The 22784-nt window shown below is 38.1% G+C and overlaps 1 protein-coding gene across 1 annotated transcript in view; it reads right to left on the bottom strand.

Moving 5' to 3' along the window:
* Positions 1-3429: 3429 nt before the first annotated feature.
* The window catches only part of C6H4orf50 (chromosome 6 C4orf50 homolog), a 35386-nt gene continuing 16031 nt past the window's right edge, over positions 3430-22784 (bottom strand). Inside the window, 7 exon segments of the mRNA XM_088056557.1 lie at positions 3430-3819; positions 4925-4970; positions 4972-5159; positions 13618-13800; positions 14194-14250; positions 16476-16652; positions 20939-21085. Of these exon segments, the coding sequence (XP_087912683.1) occupies positions 3430-3819; positions 4925-4970; positions 4972-5159; positions 13618-13800; positions 14194-14250; positions 16476-16652; positions 20939-21085 (1188 nt within the window).

The following is a 22784-nucleotide window of genomic DNA, read 5'->3' as shown; positions in this document are numbered from 1 at the left end:
AGAGAAAGGTTTGCACTGTAGAAATCTTTCATGCATTATCTGGTTTTAATTAGGGGCTTTAATATCCATCAGTTTACGGACTCAATAAAAAGGCTGTTACTACAAAGGTACTAGATAGTGCTTTTACAAATCAGAATTGCTACTCCAAAAAAAAATATACAGGCATTCTTAGGGACTAGAACGAATTTAATCATGGGTGACTTGGTTTTGTTCTGACTCCTGAAAGTACCAGTCCTGAGGATGAAAATGAGTGATCATAGACTGAACGTAAGACCGGATTCCCAAAATTTCTGATGGGCATGAAAGCTTTTCATAGCACAAGGCAAGCAATACATGGGGAGTGGCAGGCTTCACCAGCAACTCTTCTGCATTTTCTACAAATGTTTCATATACAAATGTTTCATATATATATATATCCTAGAAAATAGCTTCCTATGCTGTTTAAAATGTATCTTTGGGAGTGGAAGAGTCTGGATGGGGAGCAGGCTCAGTGAGCATCAGTCAGTAGGCAGCATCCTGTCATCCAGCTTCCTTCCAAGTGTCCTCATCATCCAGTCAAGTACAGATAATGCCAGCTGACTCATGCAGGTCCATGAATGGCAAACAGCAGACCACAGGTGACTCAACACCAGCCAATTCAGATGTGCTCTGCAAGCATATTGCTACTGATCCCACTCAATATAAAAAAAACCCCAGAAAATAGTTTACAGATTAAGGGCTAAAATTAATTATCCTGTATAACACACTGAGCAAGCTGAGATTCCCACAGGACCTCAGCAGGACACCAATATAGGAACCATCTGGACTGACACTGTACATTTTGGGTCAGGTTCCTATAAATGACCATATTTAAAGAATTTGAGGGGCTCTGTTTGATGGTGCAATGTACCCTCTCATCATCCTGTACATCAACTACTGTTTACTGTTTATTACAACTACTGTTTACTACAACTACAAATAATTATTTGGTATGATCTTACTATCATTTCTCATTTGTCCATTCAGTAATGGGAAAAATGGAGTAAGACAGAGGTTTAAAAGAGAAAACCTTTAGCTGACTCACCTTTCCCAGTGCTGCTGCATGCAGCTCTCCAAACTGATTGCTCCTAATTTATTGCAATTCCTTCACTGTAGTGCCCAAACTCTCACATTTTTAATTAGGATAAATGAAAAGCAGCTGGAACAGCTGGCCAAATGATAACTTTGGTATCTGCACATCTTTAAACAATGCTTTGTAGTAGGAAGAATGAATGTCTTAAAAAATTAAAAACCTCAAGAGGCTACAGGATTTTAACTGAAATCTGTCACTTGTGAAGCAAAGCAACAAAGTGCCAGCACAGAATCCATTTGCTGGATGAATTGCTTGAGTCCATTTTGAATTATAGTGCTTCAGTGCAGGTAATATCCTTGCAATTATCTGTTCTTCCATCTACATCTGTGTGTTTGCAGCCCCTTTTTAGGAAATTATTAGTTCCAGCAGGAGGAAGAATGGGGCCAAATAACCTAATTAGCTTAAAATGAAGTCTGAACACTTAAAATAAACCATACTTATCTGTGATAGAAAGGGACTGGACTGACAAAGGCTTAATTTCATGGATAGTCACTATAGCCCCAAACACAAAGTAGATTGCTTCACTAGGATAACAAAGACTTATTATCATATTATCACAGAGTATTATTATTAATACCATTATTATTAGCACATTTCATGCATTATGATCTGACCTTAGACTGAGCTGGCAGGTCCTGTATTTTACTGTCAGCAAGATAAAGCTCCAGAAAGTTATCACAATGGCTAATTCTTAAAGCATCGTTTTATCAACATAACAGTTACCATGTTCAGCATTTACAACCTAAAATTCAATATTTGCACATCAAAATATCTTAATACTTGACAAGGCAGTTGATGGCAGTATAGCAGGTATATCTGTCTTCAGAAGTTCTGGCCAGGAATCAGGAAGAAGAGAAAGACACATAAAAGCAAAAGCCCACATTTTGGAGTCTCACTGGTGCCTCCTGCTTAGGCAGCACTCAACAATATCACTTCCAGGGACTATTGCCCTTGGCAGCTGGTGTGTGCTTTCTAAAGATATGCTGGATGAAGAGCAACTCAGTTACTGCTGCAAGCAACTGCACTGTTACCTTACTGAACAACTGAAGGCAGGTTTCCACAATAAAGTGTGAGTGTATGTATTAATATTTCATCAAAACCAGGCATTTCATTTCTGGCTTCCAAAAAACAAATAGTAACATACTATGAACAAAGGGAGTAATCAATGGAGGCAGAGGAAAAGCACAGTAATTGTGACATGCATTACTGTTTGTGAATGCCCTTGTCTAATAAAAGTGATGAAGAATACAGAATAATGATAAAGATGTATGAATAATGGATGTTTTTCAAATGTATTAACTCTGGTCAGATCACAACATAAATCAGTATTTTGCAGAATTTACAATCATGCTTGGTTAAACTTCCCAGAGCCAACCAGCATTAGTGCACTCATGTACTTGCACAGACACACTATTTCCTCCTCCTTTTCATAGTCAGGATCCACCCAAGGCTCCTGCAGCCCACACACAGCTATTTGTGAGCAGACTCTGAGGAAGCGCTGTCCTGGCAGTGTCAGCACAGGTGTCCTGGCACCCCACACACTCCTCCCCACAGCAGGGGCTTGGCAGCACCAGGTGCAGTGTGCATCATCCATCCTGTGAACTCAGATGTTTCTGTACCCATGATGCCCATGAAGTGCCCTAAAAAAAAGTGGCTGTGGACATGTCCAGTGAAGCTACTCAAGGTAAGCTGCAATTTGTTACTTAAAAGCAACAACTGAAGGATGCTGTTTTACAGATACTAGCCCCTAGCAATACATTGCAGTAGTTGGGCCTATTAAAAAAAAAAAAGGGTAATTTAAAAAAAAAAAAAAATCCCAATAATAAAGAAACACAGCAAAATTACCCTCTAATTTTTGTAAAATTAATTTCTAGGAAGTCCATGACATTACATTTCCTGAAATCCCAAAGGAAACAGTTACTCAAGGGAGATCTTTCAGAGATCAAGGAGTTCTTTCAGAACTTGCCACTGCACTCTGAAGAAATAAGTTACACATAAAAGAAAAAGTGATTTAATAGATTGTTCCACAGTTTCAGTTAAAAGAAAATCAAATCGCCAACAAAAGGTGAAAAGAAAATAGGGAGGCAGCCTGGCTAATGAAATACCCATGTGTTTCAATGATTTCAAATGTTCTATGAAATTTTGACCATAAAAAATATCACAGCTCTTTTCCATGTAAATTTTCCAGCCATCTCAAACTACTTGCTAGGCCATGCTAACTAGTGAAATATGTGACTTAAAAAAAATTATTAATACTTTTGTATCAATGGGAAAAATCACATTGCCAAGATGTTTACCTTATTTTATTTCTGCAGGTTTTATTCTTTTCCATGCAGCTGACTTTTCCCCACAGGGTATCGACCTTTATTTCTTGCTGACAACACGTCTGGCAAATAACTTTCTGCTGTGGTGGCTGAGGTTGAGCCATCTGTTTTTTCTCTAGAGAGCCATGCCTTATTCATAATGGCATTTTTGTGTTTCATTCTCTGGGGAATAGCACCTGCACGCTGATTTCCTATTTGACCCCAAAATATATCATCATGTTTCGACAACCGATCCCTCCCCTTCGTGGCCCAGAACACACCATGCTCCAGGGACACGGCAGCATCCTTCATCCCTGACAGCAGAGGCCAAGGGGTTTCCTCATAGATCATGGGCAAGCTGGGACCAGCCCACGGGTTTGGGCTGGAGGGGACAACTGAAGGTATCTGAGGAGGAAAGAAGAACAGAAACCATAACCTTGGATGTCCCAGTGTGCTGCTGTATGCTCTTGTGGAAACAGGATGCTCTATGCATTGCGGCTGATTTAAGCTGTAGCCTCCTGTATAATTGTACAAGAGGCCCATGTCCTGCTTTCATTGGGATTTCATTAAAGCTCATATGATATATAAAAAAAAAAAACCTCTGAGTTCACGAAGATCAATCCAAGAGCTACTTGCATTCTGCTCTCCATAACAGTTTTCTTTTATGGCCATATCTTCACTGGTCTTTTTTATGTGTGAGTGTTGAGAGAGAAAAGGACCAGGAAACTTGAATTGTCACATATATCTCATGGACTAAGTAACATGTTATCAGAATTCTGAGTCACCATTTCATTGCATAATAAATTACTTAACTAAAAGGAAATCTCAGCATCTTGCATGTTCTTTTCATTAATGCCAAAAGCAAAACTATGCTTTTAATTGTTTCATTGTATTTATTTTAATCCAAGATTATAAAGGAAATTCATTAGAGTATTATTTTTTAACTGCACCTGGCTCCAGTAATTGCATATTTGAATTTTGTTTCCATACAAGTATGAAGAGGTTCTGTTGTCTCAGAGAGGCTAAAATCTCTTGCGTGTTTAGTTTAGCAGCAGACTGTCACAAATGCAATTGCAATTGATCAGTTCTGCTCTTAACAGGATTCCTGCAGTTAATGGAAATTACTATAAAGAGCTTCAGGGCATAGGAATAATTGGATCACTAAAAAAAAAAAAAAAAAACAAAAAAAAGAATTGGAGGGGAAAAAAGGTAGGACAAGATCAACATAACTTTTTTTAAAAAAAAATCCAACAATTTGCAAAGATTATCTTACCATAGAGTGTACCATGATGAAAACAAAATCTTTTAATTATTTTTACAATCCCCAAGCCCCTCTTAAACAATAGTAAAGAAAACACATAATGAAAAACATTAAACATTTATTATTGTCAGCTTGTCTAAACCAACAATCAACTGTGCAACTCTGGAAGGAATCATTCAAACAACTGTATCTTCTGCCAAGAATAAGAGATTTCACTAAACTAAAAACAGTGAGGAAACCTTTACTGACCTGGCAACTTTTGAGATGGTTTTCTCTTAGTTCTCAATGCAATGACCTCTGGGCTTGTTACTCCGACAGAAGAACCAGCACACACGTGTGGGGTGATGGGAGAACTGTGGGGGCCATCCATCCCTGGCTGAGGGTTTGCAGATATTGACCCAGTCATCCTGTTCCCTTTGGCACGTGCCACATGATCCTCTGGCTGTCCATTAGCCTGTGAAACGTCTTTGGAGGAAGGCAGCATCTGCAAGAGAAAATAGCATTTTAAAAAATTCAAGATAGATTAAGTTTTCCAATGCTGCTCATTTTGGATTAGTGGAAGCCATTTGGATGAGTTCACTAAAAGAAACATTCACAGAAATTAACTGTAAATAAACTACATTTTGTAAAATACAGGAAAAGATAACATACCAATTATTTCAGATGTGGAGCACTCCAGCACCCCTCTAAATAAAGAATCCTGCATTCAACAAGTCATTCTCAAAAAAATACCAAGAAAGATCTCTAAGCTTTAACTGCAGCTGAAAATTTACCTTGAGCTATTAAATTCTAGATTAAAACTAGGAAAAAATTCCTAATTTTAAAAATTATCTCAGTTCTCTTGAAGAATCTCAAAATTTCTAACAGGATTCTTTTACACACATATTTTCTCACACTGCACAACTAGTTCAGGTCTGTATACCTCTGAAAGCTCAAGAAAGTTAAGCTGAACAGACTCCAAAAGTGTGTTAGTTCAACTGCATGAACTCTTATGCAGATCTTATTCAAAACAAAAATAATATTAATTCAGTTGATCTTATTTCACCTCCAAATCAACTTTAACACAATAGCAAGCTATCCTTTTAGAATATCTTTACTGAGCTGCAGACAAATTTAAGACAGAAATGGTAGTCTAATTATGCACATTTTCGTAACAGCTGCAAGCAGGAGTAGATCTCCCTGAATACAAATTACTACTATAGGGCAGTAGCATTTAATCATTCAAAACCAAATTTATTATAGCTACCATATAACTGTTGCATTTTTTCTTGTGATTGCAAGCCCTGCCATTTCAGCCTTTTGGTTTTTGAGGAGTTATTTCTTTCTTTCTAAAATTAATACACCTCATTATGCATAACACCTCATTGCCATTAGTCCTCTTGCAAAAGCTCCAGAAAAGAAGATACATATATATGCCAGGTCAGGAAGAATTACTTAAAAGAAAACACATTTTACTTAATATATTGTTTTTGTTCTATGCATCTTTATTGAGTTTTAGCTACATCACTTGTGTCCATTAAAAAAAGAAAAATCAAAGGACTCCAAAATGCAGTAGCAGTGTAAGATTGCTCTGAAATGATCCAACAGAAAGATGAGCATTTATTGACAAGCTCCTGCATCTAACTATAGTTCTGGTATGACATGAAGGAGAACACGGTGTTTTTGTTGTTGCCATTTCACCTCTTGTTCCTGGCTCCCCACCATGAGCAGAGAGAACCAGTTCTGTTGAATTGTGTCCTTTGGTCTCCTTAAAGCTCCCAACACAAGCATGTGTGGCCAGCTGAGACACTGCCCAGGAGCAGCTACCTCCTGGATCCTTTATTTCAGGCTGTACAGGCCAGGGAACAAGGCAGACACGTCCAGGGATGGAAGAAGCACTCATATTGGTCAGTTTGGGGCACAGAATTTAGATTGCTGCTCTTGGCTAAAAGATTTGCCTTCTCTATGCTGATTACAGAGGGGGTCTGTGATACTATCTGGGTATTGCATTCATTTAGGCAAGGTGGCATGAATACCCAAACATATCCTAGCATTGCAGGCACAGATCAGTTGGAAAGTGAAAGCTATACATTTGGATATTCCCCTCTAAACACAGGAGCCCAAGGCAGCTCCAGAGTCCTTGGTTTCCAACCAAGGTTACAAGTGCAGTATCTCTCCCCGTCACTCACAAAAAATGCCAGCTGGCTTGAAGTGATGAAAGGTCAGCCCTGAAATGTTTTGAGGCATGAAGATATCAGATCTAAAATTATTTGATGAGAATTTCCTCACTACAGGAAGCACAGTTAGAGGCATTTGTGGTGATAGATGAGAGTGAGCAGGAGCAGAACAAGTTCTGGAGCTCAATGACCCATGCAAAGGCAAATCACTGTCCTGCTCATAGGCAGGGGAGCTGGTAAAACTGCCAGAAAAAATAACACCACCAAATCAAAGCTGTGACACTGGCACAAGTCATTTCTAGAAAAATAACCTCCTTGCAGGGTCATTCCTTTCCTTCAACTCTTTAACCAACAAACCCTTTTGCCTCTTGAAATTAGCAAATTCTTCTGCAGCCAAAGTAGTGACACTCAGAACAAAGCAGGGTTAATGCAAACCACAGTGAGTGAAGATGCTACTACCCTGACAAAGATTTCACAGTATAGTCTGCACTATATTTGAAAGTTGATATGATTCTCTCAAAAGACTCATCTCTGTTGTGTCAAAAGACTAGCACTAAATATTGCATTCCTATAGCACTAAGGATGCAGCTAAGCAAAAATTCTGTGTTTTTCTCAATGCCCAGACATTAACTTGTTCTTTTTCAGGTAGGTTCTTCTTTATTATTACTGTTTTTACTATATTCTATTTTCCTTTTTTTTTTTGTTTGCTTTCCTTTCAATTTTCCACAAATTACCCCACCCAGGAATAAATGAAAATATTGTGATATTTGACCAAACTGAGAAGAGTGTAAACTTACATAATGCCAAGTTCTAGAAAGGATTGCTATTGAAACCAAAGAACATCAGCTTCCCCCAACACTACAAAATCATAAGCCAGTGGTGTCAAAGAGAAGATGAAAATGTTTTATCTGCATATTTTTAATTGTAGATTTTATGTTAATCTAAATTTTATCACTTATCAGAAAATAAAGGAAGGTTATTTTTTAAAGCTTTTCTTTTTTTAAAGCTTTTATTTTTTTTTGGCTTTTATCATGGCTTCTCCTGTACCAGCATGTGCTGCTCTGGAGAAACACATGCTGTTGCCCATGAATTACAGCAAAAACCACTGCTAAAATATCTGTATTATGCACTCAAGAAATAGATCTAAATCTTGTCAACTAAACCAAATTTTAATTTCAAAAGGCAATCTTCAGTAAGAACCCTCTCCTCAGCCACCACAAATTCTTGAAATCCCCTCTAACTAAACAATCACTTATACAATTATTGAAAAGCTTAATCAGTTATTTCACTGGTAAGGCCAGGCTGCCATTAATGTTTTAAAATATGTATTTCATGCCTCTCAGTATTATTAATAATTTCTCTAAAAGTCAAAAATAACATATGTCTCAGCAATGGACTTCACCCTTATTTAAAAAAATTCCTAAATAACTAATTCCACTCCTTCAATCACTTGGAATTCCAATGATTCAGGCATCAATGTCCTTGATTGAATCACTGTAATGTCAGGTAAAAAAAAAAAAAAAGTCTCTTCCTGCAAAAAAACCTTAGTCTTGAAAGACTTCCTGCTCTTGATCAGCCTTGTCCCAAAAAGACTGAAATTAAATTCTTTCTCCCTTCTCAGGGTGGGACTCATCAAACCAAAACATATCTCCCCCTGGCCCCCTTGACAAGCACTGGAGTCCAAATTCTACAGCTCTTCCCACCTTATCACAGGGTCACAGGATGGGTCAGGTTGGAAGGGACCACAGTGGGTCATCTGGTCCACCCACCCTCCCTGCTCAAGCAGAGTCATCCCAGAGCACATGGCATAGGATCGTGTCCAGATGGTTCTTGAATGTCTTCAGCGAGGGAGACTCCACTCCCTCCTAGGGCAGGCTGTGAGTGCTCAGTCACCTCCACTTACCTAAAGCAGGTACAGAAAATGGGCAGGATAACTCCTTGGAAGGATGTCTTTCTCTGCTTTAACTATGAAAATAAATAAACTACCACAGATGACTGTCAGAAGTACAGACATCATACAGGACATGTATCTCACCCTCAGTGCCAGAAAAGTCTCTGACCTTAACAGCCACACACAAACCATTTTAAGGAAAAGCATCAGAGAATTTTATTTCAGGCCTATTATCTTCAAATACAATTCACTGGAAAGCGCAAAGTGATTTCTTGCAAAATAATGAGTAGAAATAGCAACTCACAAACAAACAAACAAAAAACATTGTTCTACCAAAACATATCTCAGAAGAAATCCCTTGACAGAAAGAAGAATTAAGCTATGCTGTTCTGCGCATTTAATCCCTACTCTGTAGGACAATTCACTGCACTGGACACATTCCTTGCCTGGAGCTTTCCATCCATAAGGTTTAAGATGACTGCAGGAAAAGCATTAAGCACTATCATTTATCCCTACATTCCTTGCACAAATTCCCTTTCAGCCCAAAGAAATGAGGGCAAAGAGCCACAATGGTTTCAGATCCACTATGGAAAGAATATATATCATCAGGTCAAAGTGTTTCAGCACAAGAGAAATTGGATGAGCAGCACTTTCCATTACAGACATCCAGACAGAGGCTGTTGGCTCAATCATTTGAGGGAAAGAATTAAACATACTCCTTTTTCTCCACACCTAGCCCAAAAGAGGAGAAAAGGCCCAAAGTATTGCACAACTGTACCCGCTGGGCTGAGTGCACATGAAAGGAGAGCCAAGCTCACTTGCTCCTCTGTGTGGTTCTCTGATCCATGAAAAGCAGCATGGACATTGCCTCATGTTCAAGCCAGCCAGACTGGGTAAAGCCTGGTTCTTAAACTGCAAGTAGACATCTAAACTCAGGAAAAACAATCAAGCCTCCTCTTTCACATGTTCTATTACTCATCTGGAACATCTTCTCTTGCTTCCTACTTTTACCATCCCAAGTAAAGCAGCTGTTGCAAAGCCAAGTCCCAGTCCTTTTTTGTTAGATGTTTTGTGAACACGAACGTCCAAGATCAGTTGATAAATGCTGTCCTGTGTTCTTTTCACTGGGAAAGGCAGAAAAAAGGTAACTGTTAATGTGAATTAATTCTAAAAAAGCAAAAAAAGAAAGATGAGACCAAGGTCCTTCCAATTAAAAAAAATCTGCATTCAAAAGGAGGTGATTTAAATGGGACATGACAAAAGGCCAAATGTGGACACACAATCTGTATCTGACATTGGGCACCTGAACCCCAGCTATGGAACTATGCCAAGTGCCATGTGTACCCACTGGAGGCAGCCCTTGTCCCAGGAATGTGTCCTCTTCAGCTACATGCTTTTTGTTTTCCAGACACAAAACAAGACAAGGTTTTAAAATATTTCTATTGCCAAAATTTATTATCGCTCCATTCCGAGGGGCTGAAATGGTTTCTCAAGTCTTTTAAAAAGAGAATATATCACAAAGCCTTAGAAATTAACTTCTAATTTCAAGTCCATATTAGACATACATTGTCATTCCAACACTTGCCCAAAATATGATTTTTTTCAAAGCTGAGAGGCAGCATTTGCTCACGATCCTGCACAGAATTTTTGCTTTCACCAGTGACATAGGTGGTGGATGAAAAACAATTGAAGTAAAACCCCTTCTGTGCAATCATATATGTTTATTATGATAAAAACCCACTAAAATTAAATTAAACTAAATTGCTTAATTAAACTAAATTACAAATAGAAAACTTCATGGTGTACAGTTTTATCATGAGGAAAAGTAATTCAAAACCTCTTTACTGGGATTTATTAAGAGAAGGAAAAATGAATTTATTTCTTTAGCGTGTATCTGACCTCACTGAAGAGTGCACTGCTGGGACAAAAGTATGAGATACTACATGACTCAAGAAAATTTTATTTCTCACTCAGAAACATTTGAATGTAATGCTGGGCTGTGAAAATAACCAAGAATGACAAGCCTCAAAATGTATGCTGCTCTGCTGAACTGAACTGATGGAGGTCTTGAGTTAGTCAGCAAAATAAAGCCATAGGGACAAGGGAGATTTACCACGTCTGACAGCAGAGCCTTGAATGCTGAAACTGAAACCCGAAGAGAAGCTCCAAAGATAGTGGGTTTTGCATAACACCATCTTTGTGGTTTAGTATTTTAATTGAGATGAAAATTAGTGAGAAAATACTTCTGGCAAACAGAAGGAAATGACCAACCATCCACTGTGTCCAGAATAAGCAAAGAACTGAAGTTTGCCTCAGTCTGTAAGCACAAGTAACTTGGTGGTGCCCACAAGTCCCCCATTGAAGCTGGGACATCCCAGCACCCAGCTGAAGCAGCTCCATCCCCTGTACATGTAATTCCATGTACAGGTGAAAAAAAAAAAAAGGGAAAAAAAAAAATAAGAGTTCTAAATAGAACTATGAACCAATTTTTTCTCTGAGATCACATCTCAAAGTTTTTTACTGAACTACAAAGCCAGACACTGAATTGAGTACAGAGTCCCCTTTCCCTTCAAAAGGCTCTGGATCAGCTCTTCATGCATCACTGCAAACTTTGAGCTGAAATTCATCAAGTCAAGGCACAGAGTTTTGCTGCCAATGTATGACAGGCTTCCATTTGTTACTGGGTCCAGTAATGAATAAAGCCAATTGCAAATCTTTAATTTAAGAAGGAAAATAAAAGAAAAAAAAAAAAAGGCAATCCACCAGGTTTTGTATGGCACAAGTCAAATGTTAAGAATGCTGTAGGAGTAAAAAACTGACACGAAGGAAGTAAAGAGCTTTCAAAGGAATTTTATGTAAGTGGATGTTGGGCATAGCTCTGGAATCTTAGATGTGAAGTCCAGTGAGAGTAAGAGTTGAAAGCAAGAAATAAAATTTCCAAGATGAAAAGTCAGCTCACTTCAACATATGTCTACAGAATTCATACAAGATCTTTTAAACCAAAGGAATGTATCACATGAATATGAAACAGTGTCTTTCTTTTTTTTTTTTTTTGTAACCAAATTAGCAGTAGTGAAACTTGGATATTTTTTCATTGAAGTGTCTTCCATTGGAAACCTGATGCACAGAAATATATGTTTTTCATGCGAACATACAACTCTTCCTTGGTAGGAAAGTTTCCCCCTATTACATGTGGAACTACTTATACCAGAAGAGCCTTAAGATCAGTGTCAAGACACCCAGCAAGAGCCAATCTGTTCTCTGCATTATTAAAAACCCCCAGGCTTGAATCCTATTTGTGCCTGAGCCTAAGTGAGACCTCTGGCTACTACAGTGTTAGACACCATGGGAAGGGGCTTGTGCTCCACTTAGTATGAACAGCTAAACGTCTATCAAAGCAGGGAATTTAATGTGGTGCTCTATGCTGCAGGTAAGTTCCCTGGCTATCAGAATATATATTTAATGTAATTCTCCCTCATTGAACCTGTGTGAGTGTGAGCAGTATTTTGGTATTGCGTTTGCAAGCTTTACTAATGCTCATCTATCACAGCAGTGTCTGAAAAAGTCTGAAGGCAGTGGGGTACTATCTCCCTTCTGACAGGTGAGTTCCTAGCCACTGTCACATCAAACACTCCTGTGCAGTGGGAACTTGGGTGAGGCAGTGGTGGACCCACACAGGAGGTACTCAAAGGAGGCACAGGCAGACACAGAGTCCTGTCCCACCCTGTAAGCAGGAATCAATCCACCCTTTCCTTAACACGCAGTTAAATTGCTTTTTGCCACAAAAGTAAGTATGACTGAGTGACTGTTTGCAACACCTAGTAACACTGTAAGAATAAGCACTGTCAACATGATACAGAATACCACTCAGTGTTTAAAAATGTGAAATTATCAGAAAAATAAGCCTGTGGATTTACTATACTATATGCCCATTTTGAGCATCTTCTGCTGGTGAAAACGTCAAATGTTGTTAAGATAAATTATTTTTATGTATTCATTTCGCAGTGCATTGTGTTAGCTGAAGTAAAACATATAGTATGGACTAATATTCTGTGTCCTGTTGTGACAAGCACACAATATTATACAAATGTGTAACACGCAGTATCTCCTCCCCCTACCCCACTTTTAACCAAAAAGATTCTACTTGAATGTATTTGACATAAACATTACCAAATATTGTTTGAGTACATTTACAGGCTTTTTTTTTTTTTTTAAAAAAAAGAAAAAAAAGAAGCAAAATCAAAAGGAAAAAGAACTTGTTGATGGACTCTGAAGTACTTCAAGGGAATTCCTGCTTCTTCAGGTTTCCAGATTGGGATTCCTGTCCTTAAAAATTTCTTCAAGTAGTTGCTACTCCAAAATTAGAAAGTTTAATCCCAGTATCCAAAATATTAATGACAATATTGAACAGAACCACGTGTGAAACAGGCTGCTTCCCACTTAAGCCTTGCCAGAGAAACACAAGTGACTAACTCCCTTTCAAATACAAATGTCTTCTGAGCTGACTTAAGTCTTAAAATATTCACTGTTGACCTTCTTTTCCTGACTTCAGAAATATGAAACAATGCATCATGCAGGAAAGAAATGCAAAATCCATATTTAAAATGAAATTGGGTAATATGTGCTGCACTATCCATCAGATACTTAGTCAAAATATCAGGGGAGTGTTTCTTGCATAGAACATTGATGCGCTTTGCTTTAACTCCTGAAATTTAGACCCTGCCTACAGCAAGAGTAAAATGGCCAACTCCACTGATTTGTCTGAAGCAATACTTATATTAAGCAATGAAATATACTTTATAATTACACACTAAATGTCACTAAACGCTTTGAAAAACACCACTTAATTCAATAGTGTACACAAGAGGATCCTACAAGGAAGTATGAGAACTTACCTCTTGATCACACCTTGGTGTAAAAGCAACCATGTACTCTGCCAGGGTCATGTCATTTACCAAGTTCTTCATCTCTTCATCAAAGGCAGAGTTAATAAATCCTTGCCTGTGGAATTCATCATACATTCTCCTAATGAAGCTGTTCCTTTCCTGGCACTTTTGGGTGAGGCAAGCCAGCTTAGCCTGTGTGGCATGAACACATAAACATTCCATGGTTCTGTCATTTCACTCCCTGCTGAGACTTCAAGATTACATTTTGTGTCTGATCTGTAATTCCACATGTTTTGACCCAAATATATAGATTGTATTCCTATGTCTCTACATTATTAAATGCCTCCACACCTTCAAGAGCAATAAATATGCACAGACAAATGGGAAAGAGATGTTCCCTTTCCATGTGCAAGGTCCCCCTTTTGACAGGCTGAAAGCAACCTTGCAGTAATGTCAGTGAGCCCTTGACTAAGGAGAAGCCCAGTAGTACCCAGCTAATCAGGGACAACTGCAGAAGGAAGGCACAGATGCCTGTAAGCAAAGGGATATCCCTTGTTTAGGTCCTGAATCAGGGAAACACAGTACCTTCAGAGGAGCTAGAGTCAACTTTACTTCAGATTTTCTCTTCTGCAGTTCTTTCTCCTGAAAGGTTAAAAAATATCCTGCATCAATTTATTCAAGAATAACTTTGAAATACTCTAGCAGTTTGTTGATATTTGTTTTAGACCTGACTCTGAGGTGTACGCTTTGCATGTTTGTGTGACCCTGCGTCACAAACAAGATAAATCAGTGAAAGGCATTGGTTGCACACAAATAGGCTCTGGCATACAAACACTGCCCTACTCACCTTAGCATTGGTCTTAAAAATTAGCAAAGGCTTTTGGATGTTCTTAGATGGAGCCTTATATCAGTGAGGATATTTAATCAAAGCAGCATCACAGTAAAGATTTGGTACCCTTCATTATGCACTCAGGTTCATATTTACTCTTGAATCTTCCAAAACATTCTTCGGGGAAAAATTTTCCCTTTCCTTACCAACATTGTATTGTAAAATTAGAGAAAAGGGGAGGGATTTTCTGCATGTATATTCTACTCTGAAAAGTGAAAATCAACAACCTTTTACTCTGACACAGTTGATACATGTCCTCTACTAGGAGGTGAAGTAGAGTGCGCCAGATTACTTAGTCAGTTCCTTATGATTAAGATCTACTGATGGTAACCCTCCTTTCTGATTATGCAGAAAAAAATACAGTATCTTGCTACATAAAATCCATCACCATTATGAATCAACACCATATTTTTGTATAGACTTTGTAGAGATTTTACTTTGTAAAGTACAGATTCCTTTGCATTTATTTTGCTTGACAATTTATATTTCTGTAAAGTTTACAGTAAATATATTATATTCATCATTAATGACCCTCCTTTATTAGAACTCAGTTATGCAGAAAAAGACCACAAGGTCTTCAGATAATAAATTGTGGGCTTGGGAGGAATCAAAACAAGCAGGACAGGGGAAATATTTTTTCTTTATATTTTTTCTTTACATTGGAGGAACAAAGAAAGAGCTGGCAGTAGGTCCCTGCACTGGAGACACTCAATTCTTGATGAGGCAGGGAGCAACACATTTTGCTGATGCAATAGAACAATTAGGATTTGTCCATTCATATGGACAGCATGTCTCACTCTTTACTCACCTATCATCTGATATGACACCAGACACTACAAAACGGTTTTATTTTATCAGCATTGTTCTTCTAAGAGACATCCCCTAACCCATGCCTGAGAGAAGGCACTAACCCTCTTTACAGAACTGGTTTAGAGCAAACCACAGCACACAATGAGGCTAGGAAAAACAAAACAAAACTAAACTACCACCAACAAACAAACAACACAACAGAAACCAGAATTGTAGAAAGATGGGTTTACTTTGGAGAAAGTAGAATGAAACCTGTTCCCAGTAGGGAGAAGACAATCATCTCTTGTATTTCAGAGTACAGACAAAGGAGAAGCATGTTCTACTCATTGTATCAGGCTATGAAGAACAAAGAGCACTATTGAGAACATGCCATTTACTAGCTGTTTCAGAGCCTGATGGGCAATTACAATTTGGCTCACACTGTAACTATCATAGTTCCAAAATATAGTTCCCAATAGGAAAGAAAATTTAAGGGAAAGAAGTCCTAGGAGAAATTTTTTTCCACCCAAGAGTTCAGTAGCTGTAGTCACAGCAGCAGCTTTGCTGTCACACTGTAAGGCAGCAGCTTTGCAAATCTTAATGTACCCACTCTGGTTTGCCAGATGAAATATAATGCACAAGAGTGAAAACTGCTTGTGGAAGTACATTTGTGCATACATGGCCGTTCTCATCAGAGTAACTATGGCAAAAATCCAAACCACACACCTGAAAATGTCTTACTGAAACTTTTAATGTGTAACCCTAGCAGATGAGCCAAAAAATGTTAGGAAAACTCTATCAAATTCTATTATTAGCTTGGAGTTTCCTAATCTGATCTAATGGAACAAGAGAGTTGGGAATGTTAAAAAATCCTGACAATTTTAGTCAAGGAAGTGGCTCTGTAAAGAATTTCAGCATGACTGTGCTTGCATTACACTATGGGGATTAATTAGAGCAGAGACTGAACTTTTGTGATCATCTGTAATTTTTCCACAACACGGATTACACAAGCAGTTTACATATTTTCCTTATTTCTCCGAAGTCAGGCGTACTTTTACATGGAAACCATTTAACTATCCTCAGTTTCATTCCCAGGAAAGAAGACTATTTTGCTTCTCCCCTTTGAAAACAGAGATGTAGAATCTGAAGTCTAAGCTCACATTTAGGCACACAGAGAACAACTTTATACCTTTTCACACAGCTGAGCCTGAAGGAGTTTCACTTCATTCTGCAAGTCACGAAACTGATTTTGTAATGCAGCCTGGTCCCTGAGCTGGGCTTTCAAGGTCAACACTTGCTGCTCTAATCTCTTACTGGCTATTTTATTCACCTCCTTTTCCTGGGCATCCTTCAATGTGTACACAGGCTAGAGAGAAAATATACAGATTTTCAATTCAGGTGTATAAAACAACAAAAATACTTTTAATCATGTCTTACACCACAAAACTTTTCAATCAATATAACTACCTACCTTGCACACCAAAAGAAGCAAATTATTATAAAATATATGATCCCAAAACTTCATGAACATATTAGCACTAATATTTTGCACTAATCTTAAACTCTTCATATGTAAAGAGTACCTGATCCCTGTGAGAACAGGTATCCAATTGGATTTTCACAATATTTCTTCAAGTAAATATATGTATTGTAATGATTTAATAAATGGGGAAACTGGGGAAAGACTGATGAAATGACTAACCTGTGGTAACATGGTGTGAATAAGAAAAAACCTCAGAAGTTCCCAGGCTCCTGCTTCAATGAGAAGTTATATAATATGTCCCTTGTTTTTCTACATATATTTATCTCAGAGAGGTAATTCCACTGTCCCAAATATTTAATTGTTCTGGAATACTATTAATAAATTAATCAGACCTTAAGTAAAAAATTCTAAAATATAATATTTTTACATTCAAATGTAAAAATAATGATACAGAAAAAATGGAAAGAGAAGCTTCTGAATTTAACTCCTCCTCCTCCACTCTCCAGTTTCTTTTCTCCCCCATTTTTTTGCACTCAGATTGAAAGGATTAGTGAGAGCTTTAGTTTGATGGGCAGCATCATAAGGTCAGCTCCTACAAGAGACACTGCCAGATAAAATACATAGATTTAGAATGAGGAAAATCTGAAGGAGAAGGAAGTATCTTGAAAAACCCTTATGCTATTATATGAAAAAAAATATACTGAGTTGATACACACAGCTGGTCAAGATTTCTGATAAATATCAGTATATAAGCAAGTCTAAAAGATTCAGCTAAAAATAATAGTCAGACCCATGATATATTGTGGTAAAACCATATAACTTTCTGACAAAACAGAATGATGGTTTGTTTTAATGGTTACAAACATTGATATGACTGAGAGATAAGCCTATACTCAGCCATGATGCACAACACCACAGTAAATTTTTCACAGCCTTTCTGACAGCCCTAACTACAACACACTGGAGGCACCATTCCATAGGGAATAGCAAACTGAATTGATAGATCACATTACTCTGCCTGCAACCCATCTTGGCAATACAGAGAAAACCAGAAATATGACACTGTCACAGTGTTCCTCCTTGTGAAGTGAGTCCTCTGTGCACAGCACTGGAACAGGTCAAATGCTTTGTACCAAACTTTTTGGCTCCCTCTTGTGTCAAGAGAACAATAGGAACAGCTGGACACATCAAGATGGATTAGACCAGGACTGTAGGGATAAAAACCTGAGGATGAGTCCATGACATGGTATTTCCCTCATCTTCTCTCCCACATGAAAAGTATGTTAAAACCAAAAGGGAAACACTCCCTAGCTGAAGATGCTTTATGGGAAAAAAGGTGGGGAAATAAAACAACTGTGTGAAGGTTAGAGGCAGAGAAAAGTTCCCTCTTTCCTTTTGCATTTGGCTGACCTGCTAGCACTTTTCTGTAGTTTCAACACGTGAGGTATACAAGATTTATATATGAGCACTCTGTCAGATGTCCCATTTTGCAGTGACCATAGATTATATAAGTCAAGCTCCAGAAGGATGAAGGACCCAGCAGCTGGGACTGGTAAATAACCAAAGGATAACTAAGCCTAAAACACAGCATTTAACCACTGCATTCTTGTAAAACCTGGCAAGATCATTAGTCTTTGGAGTTGGTACCTAAAACCATTAAAAATAAAACCAGTATCTTCCTCTTATGTGAATTGTGCTTGTCTGAAAACTCAGTGAGAAAATGACAAGGAATATGACCTTTCTTGCTACAGGCCTTTGTTGCAGACGGTCATCAGAAGTTCACTGGGGAAGCCTGGTGTGCATTTTTTTTTTTTTACTGTGTGCATTTCACGCAAAATTCTTCTATTCATTTTTAAAGCTGTAAACAGTAGCCTGCCTCCTTCCTGCTCGCTTTCATATTTCTCTTAAATTCAACCACAGCCCCAGTGCTCAGAAGGCTACCTCAACATCCCAGAAAACTCACCCAAATGCTCTTAGGCTAAAGCATATTCCACCTGTTCAAGAAGTTCTAAAAGACACACTCAGAACATGACATTTCAAACACTATGGGTTCTAGGCCCAGAGTGCTCACATCTTCACTTCTTTCAAGCATTGCAGCAAGAGGTGTTCCAGAAAAATGAAGTTTAAAGCAGGATAAAGCATAAATTCCTGTGATTTACTGTATGAGAGTTTATTAGTAACTTTGAGTAATGAGAAAGAGTTTTGGTCAAGGGTGGCAAGTAACTGAAAACAAAAACTGAACCACCAGTCAACAAAACTGTCCTCAGGAAGTAACATGATGCTAGAAAAGTAGATATGATCTTTTTTTGTGACAAAAAGTCTTTTTTTTTTAATCTAGAAAAACTTGTCTTTTAAGGCTTCACCCAAACCCACTATCAACAGCTTGCCGTATATTAAAAAGTTTATTTTAAAAGTGAATGATTGAAATAAAGTTGACCTTCGTTAAGATACATCTACTCTATTTTCTATTGTTCTACTTGCTAAATTGTGCCAATAACATCAATATTATTTGGTTAAAACATAATGGACTTGAGTTATGCAGATAATTAGTTCTGCCATCAAACAGTGCAACTGAAGGATAAACTCAGTTCTGTGATGTACATGGACTGCATCTTTGACCCTGGAATGAGACACCTGTATTCAAAAATTTGACACTAAGCCTACAAGTAATTCAATTGGATGAAGAAGTCAGACCTAAACCAAACAGCACCACAGTACTGCATAAATATACACTACTGATCAATAAACACTAATTGTAAGTTTGAAATCAGAAGTTGTTGGAGGGATTTAAAAGTGGTAGGGTTTTTCAGAGGAAGGCTGACCTGCACTTTTTCCAGTGTAAAAGCATTCTGTCAAGGTTGATGAATTTTATTTCCATGTGAGTCACAGGAATAATTAACATCTTACTTCATTGACCAACATAATAAACAATAATTGCCCCAGACTATCCCTAAACAAAGCATTAACGCTCCATTTCCCAAAAATGCACCCAAAATCTTAACTGCTAGCTTAAACAAAACATGTGACACATTTCTTTTTTTTCCAAACAATTTGGAAGTTTCTTCTTGCTTGAAATCAATTCTATTGTACTAGGATGCTACATGCCAATACATCACAATGATATGAAGAATCTGTACTTTTTCATTTAACAGTCAGAACTCAGCTGTTTAAATAAATACCAACCCACAGTGCCATGTAAGCTATACAAGCTAACATGAAACAACTGCCTAGGACTTACAGGATGCCCTAAGGCCTTTAACTGGGATAAACAGTGACATTTAGGCATCTGACCTGATCTCAGAATGTTTATGTTTTCCTTATATTTTCCAGAATTTGTTTCTATTTTCTTTAAAGCCGTATCTATCCAACCTGTTCAAAATGAATTTGCAAATATTTGTAGATTGCTACAAATGTGCTTTTCCAGCTGGTAGAAATTGCATATTTCTTCTTTGCAGCTCACCAGTTAAGGAGGGAAAAAATGGTTTCAAGTGTTAGCTGAAATGTCTTTATAAAAGGGGCTTCCAGAAGATTATTTAGTAATTAAAAATCTTTCCATAAAACAATTTATTTTGGTGGAAAACATAAACCTGTATCAAGACAGAGCACCACCTGAAAATTAAAAAAAGTTTAATTTACAGCAAAACCAGAATTTCCACGATACAAACACATTCCAGTGAGACAGAAAGATTTCCTGGATTTTGGGGACACATATTTGGGCCACATGCATCTATTAAAGACTTTGACTTTAATCCACACCATCTGTTCACAGTGTCATTTTGTCTGTCCAAATCCAGCAATCAGGCTACAATCAGGCTACAAGGCCTGAAATCAGGGCAAAAAGGCCAAATACTGGAAACACTGCAGATTGCAGTCCAAGACCTTTCATTAAGGCCACCTAAAAATGACTTTGGGTAAAGACAGAAGAACAAGAGCCCTCCTAAATAAAAAAGTGAGTTGTTTATACTGCCCATGCAGAGCCATGACTCTGGACTATTCTGCAGACAGATGGTCTACCTTGCATAACATCTGCTCCCTTTTAAATTTCCAGTGGCTGGAGAGGCTCTACACTTGCTTCAAATCTATTCTCAATACCAATAATGGGTGTTTTCTGCAGCCAGAACACTCCCTCCCAAGGAACACGCTTTTCTCCATTCCTTTTACATACATACCATTAATTTGCAGTGCTGCTTTCCCTGTATTTTGTCCCCAAGTTCTTGCTTAAGGCAATCTAATTCTGAGAGAGCCTGCATCAAGCGAGTTTTGGTTTCTTCATACCTTGTTTCAGCAAAACCAAGTTCTCTGTACCACTTCTGAGCCTAACAGGAAGAACAAAAATTACTCAGTACAATTAGTCCAGCAGTATCCTTTTCCAGTACCAGCTTACAACCACAGATTTGAGGCTGCTCTCTACATCATAGCTTTTGAATTCTTATAAATTGGTTAAAATAAATTAAGTTATACAATACACTACAATCTTACCATAAGACATTAATGCAACTCTAGAAGTATGTCCTATAGAATATCTTACTAGAGATATGCCAAAAAATATTATTTTATTTCTAAATGTGAAGGTACAGTGAATAATCTGAATAAAGTTTAAAAAAGCAGTGGTGTAAGTGCACATGATTTCAGAGATTACATCTTTGAAAGCCCTCAGCACAAAGTGAAAGCAAGTTTTTTATTAGCTGGGCGGGGGAAAAGGTTTTCTTGAGGAATGTGTCCTGGTTTCAACTGGGACAGAGTTAATTTTCTCAGCAGCTGGCAAAACGCAGTGTTTAATTCAGTTTGAGAATCAAAACAAAAATGTCAAAAATGAAGAATGCAAAGAAGAGGAAAAAATTCCCTCCATATGTCCACCTTTAAGTTTATTCTAGGCTGCCTTTATTCCACTTGCACATATTAACACAGTTTTGAAAACAAAAGCAAACCCAAACCAAAAACCACAAACAAGCCCTTCAATAGATCTTGCCTGATAGCAAGCTCTTTCCTTCGTATGCTGTATCATCTTTTCTCCCTTCTGGAAGCAAAGGTTTCACATTATTTTAAGTAAACTGAGAAAAATATTTTACCACACAACTTCCTTATAACACACAAAAGGACCCAAGTTAATCAGATTTTACAAAATAAATAAAAATGACACTATCTCTTTACATTCAAAACACAAGGTCAGAAGTCCTTGTCTAACCATCCAAAAGTCATCTACATCCACCCCTTTATTCCGGTTGCCTCACTTGAAAGCTGGGAAATCTTATAAAGCAGCTGTCAGAGGACAATAATTTCATACAACCATCACAAAAACTCAGTTGCTATTTTTCTTTTATAAACTCAACACATCCATTGCTGCCAATGGTTTGTTCACAGGGCGTGTGAGTGATGCCTGTTACAACCCCCTAAACTGACACTTACCATAAAAACAGTACATTCTGCTTAGATGTGCATGGAGTGGAGACTGACTAGTAAAAAACAGGAATGTGAATACGTAGTGCATTTGGAAAGGAACGCTGAAAGCTTCCTCAGATGGTGTCAGAAGTGCAGATTTACTTCACACAGACACAGAACTACCCACCCACACAAGTCTCCAAGTAGGTGCTGCTGGACTTGGTGTTTGCTACACAGCTGTGGAGAGAAGGGGCAGCACGCCTGACAATGCCTCTGGATATAGCAATCCCCTGACAGTGCCAGGCTGATCTGGCTTCTCATTCAGAAACTACTTTCAATTCCTGTTTGCAGTAACCCTCAGTATTTCCACTGCCTTCTCCTTCTTCTTATTCCCAGTGATGTGGAGGGAAGCAGCTGCCCAGAGATGGGCAGAGTAGGAAGGTTGTTGTGTGTGCCTTTATCAGGGCACTCAGCCTCTGCCACAGTGTGCTGCAGGAATGAAATTCACTTGATGTCCTGGCCAACCAAGAGTGACTGTGCCATCCATCACTCAAAGATCAGAGGAACATTTTTGTTCTGAAGATCAGAGACTTCCCTATTTTGTAAAAATGTTAGAACCCGGCAGAAAGAAGACAG

The sequence above is a fragment of the Pseudopodoces humilis genome, chromosome 6 (genome assembly GCF_049639895.1).
Source record: "Pseudopodoces humilis isolate 2021_Gansu_Grassland_sample_001 chromosome 6, ASM4963989v1, whole genome shotgun sequence".
Taxonomy (NCBI): domain Eukaryota; kingdom Metazoa; phylum Chordata; class Aves; order Passeriformes; family Paridae; genus Pseudopodoces; species Pseudopodoces humilis.
This window is presented reverse-complemented; position numbering and strand designations above follow the sequence as displayed.